Consider the following 15,132-nt stretch of genomic DNA (forward strand, 5'->3'; position numbering starts at 1 on the left):
TGGAAAATAATCTAAATCTAATTTTAAAAAATTTTTATTTTATAGCATCATTGCATTGTTAATGAGGAAAAGAATTCTGTTTGTTTACAGAATCATATCAACTTCAATTCATTTTATCTTATTTTATTCAGTCAAAGTTCATCTGAACTGAATAACATTTTAGGGTAAACAATTTGGTGCATTTTTTCTGTAATTCTGTAGGATTTTGTTTTCCATTTTAAAATGCTGTAGCATTTACATTATAAACTGGAACTGTTAACAAACAGGTTACAAACTGTCTTTATATACAGTATCTACATTAGACATATATTATCTTTTATAATCTATGTTTAAATGATTTAAAGGAAGGATTAAAATAACTGATTATGGTACTATTTTTGATGATGATAACCAGTTTTGAAAAAATTGAAAATACTTGAACTTTGTAAAGAAACAACATATTGAAAGTTTTCTTCATTATTTTCCAATCAAAAGATGTAATTCTTTACAATATAAGCTTCATAAAATGGAAAAATTGAAAGAAAAAAAACTCAAAATACCAGACATTTGGAAAGATGTTATAGAAAAGAAAACAAGATTTGATATAATCCAAATAAAGTATTAATTTTTATGAGTACAAGGTTTGTTTTAGTGAGACCATGTAAAAATTAATCAGAAATTCTCTGTTTCCAAATACAGAGATATTTAAATACAATGGAAGACCTTATCTAATATTGCATATTAACTCAATACAATGAGTTTCTGATTAATTTTTACACAGTCTTACTAAAACAAATCTTGTTTTATCAATAGTAAGACTGAAACCTTATAAGCTACCTGGAGATTGTTTTATGAGAACCCAAATAAGAACTCTCTACTAGGGGTCTACAAGATATAATTTTACATATATGAAGTCACACTATAAACCATCATATATGTAAAATTATATCTTGTAGACCCCTAGTAGAGAGTTCTTATTTGGGTTCTCATAAAACAATCTCCAGGTAGCTTATAAGGTTTCAGTCTTACTATTGATAAAACAAGATTTGTTTTAGTAAGACTGTGTAAAAATTAATCAGAAACTCATTGTATTGAGTTAATATGCAATATTAGATAAGGTCTTCCATTGTATTTAAATATCTCTGTATTTGGAAACAGAGAATTTCTGATTAATTTTTACATGGTCTCACTAAAACAAACCTTGTACTCATAAAAATTAATACTTTATTTGGATTATATCAAATCTTGTTTTCTTTTCTATAACATCTTTCCAAATGTCTGGTATTTTGAGTTTTTTTTCTTTCAATTTTTCCATTTTATGAAGCTTATATTGTAAAGAATTACATCTTTTGATTGGAAAATAATGAAGAAAACTTTCAATATGTTGTTTCTTTACAAAGTTCAAGTATTTTCAATTTTTTCAAAACTGGTTATCATCATCAAAAATAGTACCATAATCAGTTATTTTAATCCTTCCTTTAAATCATTTAAACATAGATTATAAAAGATAATATATGTCTAATGTAGATACTGTATATAAAGACAGTTTGTAACCTGTTTGTTAACAGTTCCAGTTTATAATGTAAATGCTACAGCATTTTAAAATGGAAAACAAAATCCTACAGAATTACAGAAAAAATGCACCAAATTGTTTACCCTAAAATGTTATTCAGTTCAGATGAACTTTGACTGAATAAAATAAGATAAAATGAATTGAAGTTGATATGATTCTGTAAACAAACAGAATTTTTTTCCTCATTAACAATGCAATGATGCTATAAAATAAAAATTTTTTTAAATTAGATTTAGATTATTTTCCAATTCAATTTTCAATTCTCTATGTTTATATTTGAATTTGCAATTTGTATAACACTATTTGACTTTGTTATGTTATTTGCTGTTATAACTTAACAAATAACTTGTTATTTGTTATTATTTGTTAAAGTTATTTAATTTAACTTTAATAATATAAAAAATAATATAAGTTAATAATATAAGTTAAACAAAAGTATAAAGATGACAACAAATTACTTATACAAATAACTTAATAACTTGATTCTTTTCAAATGTATTCTCTTCCTTGAAGAAGGTTGAAAAAGATAACAGAAAACATTAGAAAATAATTAAAAGTTTACTATATTTTAATGGTTTTAGTAGTGATATTATTAGTGGGACAGTGCAGTTTTTAAAGTAAGTAGTACAATACAAATATAAAATTGTTTAACCCAATCTTTAATGTTAGTGTCAAATGATTGCTGGATTATATTGGGATATATTAATGCTACTATTAATAATTAAATGTCAAGTAATTTAACAATTTGGCTTAGAGCTGTGTTAGGCACCATCTCTTAAAAAATTTAATAATTATAATTAAATCAATATTTAATAATTAATTTAGAAGGCTCTGGAAGAAAAGAAATTGACCCAAAATAGGATTAAAACCCGCAACCCCACTTACCGTGCGGATGCATTCATATATTTATATCTGGCAACCATTTGGTGTTAATATTAAAGATCAGGTTAAACAATATTTATATTGTATATATACACTACGTTGGAGTAAAGTGATAGCCAGCTGAATACCATGGAGTTACAGGCCATGGACACTGAAGGCATTCCCAGTTGGCACCATGAGTAACCAGTATGATTATATCTAAATTAATAGTAATAAATGCATCTGCATAGTAAGTGAGAGTTGCAAATTTTAGTCCTTTGGGCTGATGCGTTTCTTCCAGAACCTTCTAAATTAATTATTAAATATTGATTTAATTATAATTATTAAATTTATCAAGAGATAGCACTTAATGCTTACCTCTAAGCCAAATTACTTAATATTTAATTATTACTAGCAGCATTAATAATCAAGCTATATTAAGCTGAATATAATCCAGCAATTGTTTCATGTTAGTAATTAGATATTCCATTAGCCATTTGAAGGTGAATGTGATTTCAACATTTACCTTCAAATACCAGCATATCTGAGCATTGACCTGCATAATTACTTGGATGCCATTTTTGGAAAAAATGGATTGGCTGAAGTGGAGCTGTCACTTGGCTACCACAAATACCTGACTAATCAAGTCACAATTCCTTCCTATGGGGACATCTGAAGTGTTTCATGTATGGAAACTCCCATTAACTCCACTGAGGACCTCATTGCCAGACTTTCAGTTGTTGCTGCAACTGTTCAAGAAATGGCTGGCATATTTGAAAATGTACACTAATCACCGTAAGGAAGCTATCAAGCATGTATTACTGTTGGTAGTCACTTCTTTCAGCATTTATTGTAAAATGAGGTAAATAAAACTTGTTTTATTTTCTAAGCAATTTCTGTGTTAGCCCCTATATGCTTCAGCTGTGCACATATTTCATTGTTTGACAAAAAATGTTTGTTTTAGTGTGCCATATCAGTCCTTAACATTTGTCCTACAAATTATGTAGAATCAAGAAAGAAAAACTAATCAGAAACTAATAGTTCCAATTTGAATTATGTAGTAGCATTCATCAAGAAAGAAAAACTTTATATCACAGCAAAAATGCATAAGTTGAACTAGTGTCAAATTAATTTTCTTGTCAATCATAAGGAAGACCACATCACAAAACTTTCTACTTTTGACTTACTACTTGCTCTTTAGATGTAGTTGCCAAAGTTTGGAAGATCACAATATTCTCATTAGAGATAACAAACAGGCAATATTTTAAAATTACTTTTGTTTTATACTCATTGAAAAATGAATATTAAATTTTGGATATAATTTTTTTCTTATTCTTATTCATAAGATAAGTATTAGGGCTTACAAAATCCAAAGTTCTGGCTCTCTATTAATACACTTATTAATTTTTGACACAACCATTCTAAAGTTGCCCACTGCTGACACACTAGTAATCATAGAATGTCTGCTTAGGAAATGAATTACAACAAGTTAACAATTCATTTTGCCATTAGTCTCTCTTTGTTTGCATTAAAGCTTAAAATTCTTATGTTGACAAGACTGTACACGTTTAATTTGATCATAACAATGACAAGTTTGTCAGGAACAACAGAAAAATAAATAACAGACAATTAAAGAATGAGAGAGTTTAATGATTATTTGGAAAGTTACGAACTGTGTGATCTGTATGACAAGTATTAAATAAGAACAATGTAATATATTTTTAAAATCTGTAAGTCTATTATAATTGTCACTCTTTTCTCTCTCTGAACTAAATAAATAAAGAATATCTTTTAATATAAGGAAGGAGAGAAAAACAGATTTCATAGTTTTCTTTCATAATTTTTTTAACATATCTTGAAAGACCAATCATTCTACCATACTTTGTGTACATCATCATGTCTTCATGTTCCTTTAACTAAGAAAAGAAGAAAAAATATAATTATGCATATTAAAACATACCTATATAAAAATTTTGTTATATAAACAAAGGATTATATCATCAAATGAAGTCGAAAATTGACCATGAATATTTAAAAAAAAACTAATAATACACAGATGGAAAACTAGTAATACTTATTATTGGCTTTTGCTAAATGTATTATTCAATAAGGAAAGAAAGCTTAAAACACTATTCATTTGACAAATTTAAATGCTGAACTTTAAACTTCTACAAAATCCAAAACACCTATCTGTGAAGATAAGTATATTTGGCCATAACAAAATTTGAAAACAAGATTTAGAATTTTAAAACTAAAAATAATGAACTTATATAGGAAGAACATGCATATTGAGAAATAAAGATTCTTCTAACATAAAAAAAAATAATAATTATTGCATGATACTACAAAGAAGAAATGGAATGTATTCACAAGTGAATGCATAGAGTGTTTTGTTATCCACAAACATGAGATGGGATAATAAATATTGTGTTGTTTTGTTTTGTTGGGATTGATGTTGTATCATATTATTATATTTCCTGTAATAATTGCCCATATTCTAAAAATCACTTACAAAATATTCTTCTTGTAATAATCACCAATCTACTTTGTATAATGAGGTAAACTATACCTGCTGACCTAGATACTGATATATTAGTAGAGTTCAATATTATTGAATAATAGATTATCAATACAATATTACTAATATCACAAATTAACAAACGTTACAGAGTTTATTAAGGTAATTCAAAGTATATCATACAAATTATTTTCTATATTTTATCAAGTAATTAAACAAAAAATTGTAATGTTAAATATGACTAATATGCCACATTGTTACATTCTACAGCCAATTTCTAATTGAGACAATCAAAATAATGAAATGGAGGCGCTATCATCAAAGAGCCACATTTATCTTAAAAAATTCCATGTTTAAACTTATTCACTACAGTGTGCGATCGGATAACAAATATAATCCATTCCAAGACTGTTCGCTATCTACATTGTTCATTAATTAACAAATATAATCCATTCCAAGACTGTTCGCTATCTACATTGTTCATTACTAGCTACACTGTTTATCAATTTAACATAGGTTTTTATGGGAATTTGATTAATTCATTCTGAAACTCCAAAAAATATATACTTTCTTACTACATTTATTTATATGTAATAATAAAAATACATATATGCACAGTCTTGCATTTTAATTAGTCATGTTTTTTCCATTTGTGGGAGTTAAAGAATCTGTCCAATGTTGATTGTTTTTTTCTCTTCTTCAGGATTTTTCAGGCATAATTAATAGCATTGTAATTGTAGAGATCCCTAAGTCTATTAACCTCAACCTAGATGCCATTCTAAAACCATTATTCTGACATCATTCCACTTTTTCAAAAGATGTTTAATAGCAGATATCGGCTTTAATCCTCTTTTTCAGAAAACATATCTCACCGAGTTTCTTGGTATTGTTCATTCAAGAGTTCTTGGTGTTCTTCTATTGTCAGATCAGTTTCAGGTTCCATTACGAGCTCTTCAGTGTTCTTTATTTCTCAGATGTGATTTTTGTTACTCCTTTAGCTGCTTGAATCTTCTTGATTATACTGTATCTTTCTTAGATAAGATTGAACTGCAGCCTACTGTAGACCTGTTCAAGCCATACTGCCCAGCAACATCAGACATCTGCCCACTCTCTACCTTTGCTATTATACTCTCACCTTTCGAAAATAAAAACTGACACAAAACTTAACAAGTGACTGCCCAACAGTCTCACAAATACTATAAAAAATTTTTTTCTGTCAGAAAAATAAAAGGCTGGAATTACAAGGGAGAGTTTCAAAGTTTGGAGGAATACTATCCAATCAGTATATACCAGGTTGAGTATTGATGTCAACATCTCCCATGCTTTGAAAAGTTTCAAATTGTTGCGAGAAGACAAGGGAAAACCAATCAGTATTCGTTATTTTATGTTGCTTCTTCTTGTGTTTGTTCTGTGAAATGTTCATTGTCTGAACATAAAAATCTTTTATGAGAGTGTTTGTTATCCAATTTGTTCATAGTCCAAACTATTTGTTAACCAATCACCCACTGTATATGTATTTCAACCAAATATTTAGTTACTTGATAAAATTTGCATAAGCCACCCTGAATATAAAGCAATTTAAGTTCTACTGTTTTATTATTTATTACTTTTTATATATTTGCCATGATATTCCAATCTAATTAGTTTTACATCTCTTTTGGAATCATGCTCTTTTTCCCTTCTTACGATGTCAATATTTTTTTTACACCAATAATTAGCAAAAGAGTAAAAAGCATATTTTGTGTAATAATCACACACTGGGCAATTATTACACAAAATACAGTATGTATTATTTAACCTATTGGAGATTGGATTTGAGAAAGAAATTTTCCAAAGAGATTTCCGTGCCTTTTGTGTATTTGGTTCATTTTCATGTGTGTCATAAAGTCTAAAGCCGGATGCACACATGCGGCGCGGCAAGGAAAAGCGATGTCGCAAATGCATCTTTGTCGCATGGCAGCACAGTCACACAAGTGGCAATCCGCTTACATTTCAGCTCATGCATTCAGTATTCAAGATGGTGAACGATACCGATATTGTCACTATCTACGTGTTTACAAATTTTGTTTTGTACGGCTTGCTTTATTTAGTTGGAAGATTTTGTTGAAGATTCGAACGAAGATTTTGCATTAGAGATATTTTCTTGGATCGATAAAAAACTGGTGTACAAAATACGCTTATTCCTCGATAAAGAATACTATTTCGAGTAAGATTCAGTTGTTTTGTTCTTTGAATTAAATTATATATAATTATTTCTGTAGAATTTGTGTTAAATTTATTATCCTTTCCTCTTTATTCAGATGTTAGTTATCTCAGTTAACCGCGTCAAACTTTCCGCCATTAAAACACCACGTGATTGTATTTTCTCACGTGACTACCAGACAAACTGTTATTGGCTGATAGAAACGCGTCTTGGCGGCAGTCGTTGCAAAGGATAAAATTCAACCAACTTTTGCGGCATGAGAAAAGTGGAACAAAATTGACTTCTGCGACGAGAGAAACTGACATCATTCTGCCGCTTTTCCTTGCCACACCGCATGTGTGCATCCGACTTAAGATGTAGTATCATTCTCCAATGTTGCATTACATTTCTAGGAATGTAATAAGTATTGGATGTATTTTGTACACGTGTGTGTAACAATCATGAATGTAAGATACTGTCAAATGCTTTCCTTCAAAGTTTTTAATCTAGGTACATAAACAATACAGAAATGTATACATAGCATGTATACTATGTATAAATTTCTGTATTGTTTCTGTAGTTTATGTGCTTGTCATAGGATAATTGAATCTATGAATAGCTCTTATTTACATTCTATATGATTTCTATGATAGCATTTTTGTTGTTCTGAGAGAATGTTATGTTGTTCTATATCAGTCCTGGACAACAAGTTGATCATAATCTATCAGTCTATTGCTGCATCATTTTTGGTCGATTGCAGATAATATGGCTCATTAAAACACAAAAACCATTAGTAAATTTAATAGCAATAAATCCATATTTTTCACTGAGAAAACTTTTAACTATCTACTATGTGTTGGTAACACTGTGAATTGGTAAGATGGATAGGGAGAAATGTTCTTTGTGTCAATTGTTGTTGCTAGCCAGGATATGACATTATATTAGAAATTATTTTATTGTACTGTAAGCAATTCAGTTCAATGCTAAATGAGTGTGCCAAAGAGAAGCAAAGCATAATTTCTGTAACAAAATAAAAAAAAAATTTTTTTGTTGTAAAAATAAATGGTGTCATTTAATTATCTTAGTCTCTAACAAAAAGAGATAACTTGGAACATTAATTACTGTGAAATACATAAATACAACTGTTCTTCAGCATAATTTTATTAAGGTGAATTATGAAGCTTTTATGAAACAAAGTAGATCATCAGTGCTTTTGATTCTCATGAAAGTCTATCACTCCCCACTATAAGTTGGCTAGACATGTTTTATATGATGATATACTGTATTTTGTTTCTGATGCATGAAGTAAATATTTTGTCAGTATAAGAAGGCACTTAATTGGTCTATATTGTGTAGGTCTCTGGTATCATTTTTGGGTTTCATGTTCAAAAAATAACCAAACTTGAATTGGGCAAAAATGGAAGGTTCTAGTGTTGTGAAGTTGACAACACTATGTTCGTGATAACCTACCGAGTAAGCTGCTTTTTTCAGATTGTTAATATCTCATTTTGTTCCCGCATTATTGTTTTTTGAGTAAAAGGTGTTTCAGTGTTTGTGGCAATTTTTGCAATGTGCAATTTATGGGAGCAATGATGCAACGTGAAGTTTGCAGAAAAACTTTTATGGAAACATTTCAACTTTTGAATCAAGCTTATGCAGGTGATGCTCTAAATTGTAGTTTAGTGTCATAAATGGTTTACCTGATTCAAAAGTAGTTGTCAATTAGTTGAAAATGACCCTCGACCAGGAAAGCCTTTCATCTCAACTGATGACACTCATATTCAGAAAATCAGGGTTGTTCACTTTGAATTTTTGCCTCAAGGTCAAACAGTCAACAGTCAGTACTGTGAAGGTGTTTTGAAACAACTGTGTGAAAAAATTCACAAAATGAGACTAGAGTTGTGGCAAGACAACTCATGGTTCCTTCACCATGACAATGTGCCTGCTCACTCAGTCTTGTCAATTTGCCAGTTTTGTGCCAAAAATCAAATGACTGTCCCCCCAGTCTCCCTACTCACCAGATCTGGCTCCTTACGATTTTTTCTTGTTTCAAAAATTAAAATCAGTGCTGAAAGGACATCGTTTTAACACAATTGATGACATTAAAACAAATCTGTCACAAGCATTGAAGGAGTCTGAAACAAGCTTATCAGGACTGCTTCGCAAAGCGGAAACAGTGTTGGGATAAGTGCGTGAATAGGGAAGAGGAGTACTTTGAAGAGGACAAAGACAAATAATCCGCAACCTGAGAAATAAAACTTAAAAAAATAAAGTTTGGTTATTTTTTGAACACACCTCGTATGTTAAACTCTGTGTAATAAAGTATGGCATGCCTTCCAGAATGTTAATTGTATGTATAAAACATTCGGCTAGTCGTGATGCAGAGATGTAAATTTTGTACCAGAAATGTTATCTACCTACAACAGATGTCTTCTAAATGTGTTCTTTGTATTGCATTTTAGATGATGTCTAAATTTATTTCAACACAGAGCATGACTAGTGTGTTGTGCATGTTTTGTTACTTTTCTTTGATCTGGCTTGCTTCATCTTTGTGAATTGGACCAAAGAACAGATCAATAATCTGCAATTTTTTTTCTGTTGGTGTACCATTGTACTGTGATCATATGGCAGGCTTAGCTGTTTGAGAATACATTATTTTGTTGTCTTTATAGTGTACAGGTTTTGTTTTTTTGAGGTTTTATGATTTAGCTGAAGTTTTTGTTTGAAAGTATCAATGTATTTTTCTACATAATTTGTGTGTTAATTAATTTTTGGTCTATAGTATCACTAATGTAATTGTTGTGTTTATGTTTTCATTGGTGCAAGGTTATGCAGTTTGTTTCCAGTAGTGACTATTGTTAGCATCAGTGGCATGCCATGACATTTGATGATAGGGAAGCTGTGTTTCTGTAAGAAGCCGACATCCAGGGGCAATCAGTCAATTGCGCATCAGTGATGGTCTAGGGTCCATTCATATCGTTTATTCGATAAGCCAGTAAAAACCGTAGACTTTTCTACATGTATTTTTAATATCACAATTACATTCCGAATCGCTAGCCACAATATAAGGGCTACAATTAAAAATAAAATAATAAAAACTTGCTTGGTGAAATAAAATGTGTGGTGAATGTACCAGTACATACTTGGTACAAAATATTCTTCAATTGTACGAATATACTTTTAAAGAAAATTATAATTAAATATAGCTTTGTAAAGAAACGTACATTAAAAATATAAAATATTCTTTACTTTTTAAATCTTAAAACAATGCACTTAGTCAAATAGCTCCCTACGAGTGGCTAATGGATGGAATCAAAGATGGTTGCAGAGCATGCATACATGCGGACTGCCAAATCCCCAGGGTGCCGATACCGGTCAATGTCAAATGCCTCTTTTGTCAAATCACTAGTATATCTCAAAGGACGCAACAGGAGTGTTGTAGATTTTAAACGTTTCTCACCATAGCAGTAAAAATCTAAATATGTTAAACTTAATACAGTGGGTGATCAGTTAATGAACAGATCGGTTAACAAACACTTTCACGAAAGATTTTTATGATCGGACAATGAACACATATTTGGGTAACGAACACTTCACTGAACAAACACAAGGAGTGACTTAAAATAACGAATACCAATTGGTCTTCCTTTGTCTTCAGGCAACAATTTGAAACTTTTTGGAGCACGGGAGATGTCGACATCGACATCCTACCCAGTATATACTGATCGGATAGTATTCCCCCGAACTTGGAAACTCTCCCTTGTAATTCCAGCCTTTTGTATTTCTGACAGAAACAATTCTTTTACGTTTTCTTCTGAAAATGTGGATTTATGCTGATATCTGCTATTAAAGATCTTTTGAAGAAGTAGGAGGATGTCAGAACAATGGTCTTAAAATGGCATCCAAACCAAGTTGAGGTTAATAGGCCTAGGGATCTCTACAATTACAATGTTATTAATTACTTCTGAAAAATCATGAATAAGACAGAAAAGCAATCGACATTGGACAGATTCTTTAACTCCCACAAATGGAAAAAACATGACTAATAAAAATGCAAGACCGTGTATATATGTATTTTTATTATTACATATGAATAAACGTAGTAAGAAAGTATATATTTTTTTTATTTCTGAGGGTCTCCAGAACGAATTAATCAAATTCCCATAGAAACCTATGGGAATTTGATTTTGTTATCCGAATTGTTCATTAACAATAATCAGTTAATGAACAATTCGGATAACGAACAAAGCCTTGGAACGGATTATGTTCATTAACCAATCACCCACTGTAGTCATTTGTTTTCTAACTAATTCGTTTTAGGACAAAGTGTCCTCAGAAATTTCCAAAATTTACAACTTTTCAGTCACTCTCATCAAACTGGAAAAATTTCTGTCTTTATTACATTACTAATACGAAGAAATCAGTCCCCACTGTACTTGGCTAGAGATTGGTTCGGTTAAGCTTTTGTTTAAGTAAAATTTCAGCTCTTTCATCAGGGTTTTGTTTATGTCCCCAATTCCCTAATCGCTTAATTATTTAACTACTTCTTAAGTAGAAATAAGTTGAAACCAGTTACTTTGTACTCGAATATTTGTAGTCTTGGGAAAACAATGGAAAGACACTTTTATGACAAACGGATATATAAATCGTAAATTTAAGGAAAATAAATTCTAGAGCTTTTTCTGTACCTCATGCATCTCTCTCATTCATTAAATTTAGTCGTAAATGATGCTACCAAAGTAACAGTTAATTTTTTTAACATTGTACAAGAATTGTACACACTTTTTTCTACATCCCCTTAAAGACGGGGCATACAAAATCGTAATATCACTGGTTTAACATTGAAATCCGTGAGTAATATAAAATCGGAGACAGGAATAAAAATATCAAATATTTTAATGGATTTTTTTAAACTCCTGTTAACTATACAAAAAACTATCATAAAAACATACAGGTAAATTCTTATCGGTTGAATTAAGTTATAAATCTACTCGTGATTCATGTAATCGGGCGAGGGTGGGCGGCTAACAGCCCAGAACCGGTCTTGGATAGAATTGGATGCAGTATACGTGTAGCATCCACCCAAGGTCCTAGGCTTCCACCAACTAAACCGGGTGAGGTTGGTGCTCTGTAAAGCGCATGCGCAAATCTGGCTTTTTGGATGTTGACAATACAGCACTTCCACTCTGCCACTAATATTCGAATATACAATAGCAATCATATCTTTTTTTTTTCACGTGTAGTATAGAAATTTGTAATAAGATACATAATGCGGTTATAATAAAATGTTGTGCAATTATTTTTATATAATTAAAATTAATATGTATTTTCTAGTTTCTTGTCCCTTGTCTAGTTTCTAGTCCCTTGTATTTTCTAACCAGTGGCATGCCGTCATTGGAAGCAGTGGAAGCACCGCTTCCACCGCTTCCAATGACGGCATGCCACTGNAAATTGTAAGAAAACTTTGCAATTTAGTACCTGTCCGGATAAATATGTAACAGTTTTTTTGTACAAAACTTTCAAAAATATTATTTTCAGTGACAAAATGTTAATGTTTAATTAAAATTCTTATTTTGCAGTGTGGAAGCAAGTAAATCCATGTTATTTTTAATAAAACATTTGTCACTTAATGCAGAAGATTTAGGTTTCACTTTAATTTTTTCGTGTCCGTATAAATTTGAAACACACCTTACCATATTTTATAACTATCAGTGGCGTGCTGTCATTGGAAGCAGTGGAAGCACCGCTTCCACCGCTTCCAATGACGGCATGCCACTGGTTAGCATGTAAAAAAAGTATGTGATCTTCAATGTAATCTAGTGTTTAGTGTATCTGCTCTACAATTTGATGTTCAATTTTTTCCAGTGTTGTTTGTTGAATAAAATTATTGTGTGTAATTATTCTGCAATAAATAACCTTTATAACCCAATTATAAACCTTTGTTCTTTTACAGTAAAATATCAATATTTTTGGGTGAATTTGTTACCTGTATATCATCTTGTTAGAGTCTTGTGATAAGTGAAGTTGGATAAAATGAACCCAAGAAATTAATTAATTCATCTGTTATGGTTTTTTAGTCTTGATGGTCAATGGCTGATTTGCTCTGAAGCATTTTGACTGAATTGAAAGATTTATCCATTGTTTATGAGTGGGATGCTGATTGTGTGATTATGATAAAGTAGTCATACTTAGATTAGTGCTGTGTTCATCACTGGAAACTAAGAAAGACTGTGGCATATTTTTTGGATGCAAGCCACTGTCTAATCCACAAATGCAAAACTTGTTTATCCAGTAGATATCTGAACAAATACACTGAGAATCATCCAGAACTATTTTTGTTTTCTCACCATAAATGAGTTTGCTTATATACCTAAAACCCTTAACATAGAGAACAGACAATGTACAGCATTGTCTTACGCACTCTGGACCATATGCTATTTGAGAGTTACACTTAACTTCATTACTCTTTGCCTTGGAACCTTCCTGGTCTACATGACCCTAGTGAAAATAGTAGGGCCGTTTAGACCAACTACTGAACTCTCTGATTTCAACAGTACAGTAGCTAGTGAGAGTTGTTATTATTATTAACAATTTTCTCACTCAATCTATCAACAACAATAAATTTTAAAAATATTTAATAAAAATGATTGTTTTTTCAATTTTTTTGAATGTAAATAAATTGAAAAAAATAATAACTTATATTTTCTTAATACATTTGTTTTAAACTTTTAGAATGTTTTTATTTATACATTATTCTTCAATACAATTTTTTTAAATCTCTTCTAAATTATAAATCTTTCTTTATATCATATTTATTTTTTTCATTATGTACCAATTGTTTTTATCAAACAAAATGATTTTATTAAATTATTAATTTATCTTTAATAAATAACACTTAGTTGTATTTAGTAAAGTTTCTAGTTTTAATAGCAAAAATAGTCTTACTATAGTAGTAAATTCTGCTTAAATATTTAATCAATTAAATAGAACATGCTCAGCAAAATGGACAATTGAAAATGTTCCAATTGTCCGTTTTCAACCTGATGATAGCCTATAGAATAGGTCAAAAACTTTTGTTTTAAATAAACTTTCTCGGCAACGAAAAAGATGTTTGATTATTATTATTTAATCAATGTTTATTCAAAAACTAAAAATATTAAAGTTTGAAATTAATTAAAATAAAACTCACTTGATTAAGTTTAGCATTCATTACTTTGATTTCATTGCCAGGTCGACCTCTGGTAGCCATTACATTTAGATTTATACGAGAAAAAGAAAAGCAAAGTGCACCTTTGTTATGAGCAAGTTTCTTATTAACAGGTTGGCTAAACAAATATTAAAAAATAAATAAAATGTTAAAATGCATTTTCACTCTAAATGTTAATAAAATCTAAAATTAAATAATACAGTAGAGCCTCGAAAACTCGACACTTGATAACCCGGCACTCCGGATAACTCGGCCACACCCTGGCAGGGCAAAAAATCCTTAGTTAATTAATTTTCATTATAGACAGCTTTATGCCTCACAAAGTATTTTTCTGAGGTCTGTCTTATCAAGTAAATTACTGTACACAGTGTATTCATTAATTTTCATTTTCATGTAGTAAAGGCTTTATGCCTTCATAAAGGATGTACTTTTCCTTTGTTTAAGGGTACAACAGAGAATAAACCGCCCAAATACCCTTTGTTTAAGGGTATTTGGGCAGTTTATTCTCTGTTGTATTCTCAAGCAAACAATACATACAAGTACAGTACAATATTTTCTGAGGAAACACACATACTTATCCTTTTTTAACCCCATTCCCGATAACCCGGCATTTTCACAAACTCGGCCACCCTTCGGTCCACATTAGGCCGAGTTTGAGGCTCTACTGTATTAATTTTTATTCAATAAAACTTAAATAGTATTTTTTTAGAAGCCAACAAAGGAAATCTTTCACATAAGGATTGGCATTTCAGGCATTTTTTTTATCTCTCTTCAGTCCAATTTCTTTATATGTTCCTATTTAATGTCACATT

At 30.4% G+C, this 15,132-nt stretch overlaps 1 protein-coding gene across 1 annotated transcript in view; it reads right to left on the minus strand.

Annotated features, from left to right (window-relative positions):
• Positions 1-15,132, minus strand: part of LOC111618989 (nucleoporin Nup37-like) — a 31,219-nt gene that overhangs the window by 5,559 nt on the left and 10,528 nt on the right. Inside the window, exon 6 of the mRNA XM_023360618.1 lies at positions 14,303-14,438. Coding sequence (XP_023216386.1) covers positions 14,303-14,438 — 136 coding nt within the window. The remainder of the gene's footprint in view (positions 1-14,302; positions 14,439-15,132) is intronic.

This window comes from Centruroides sculpturatus, unplaced genomic scaffold (assembly GCF_000671375.1).
Source record: "Centruroides sculpturatus isolate CEXI.00-Female unplaced genomic scaffold, Cexi_2.0 scaffold259, whole genome shotgun sequence".
Taxonomy (NCBI): domain Eukaryota; kingdom Metazoa; phylum Arthropoda; class Arachnida; order Scorpiones; family Buthidae; genus Centruroides; species Centruroides sculpturatus.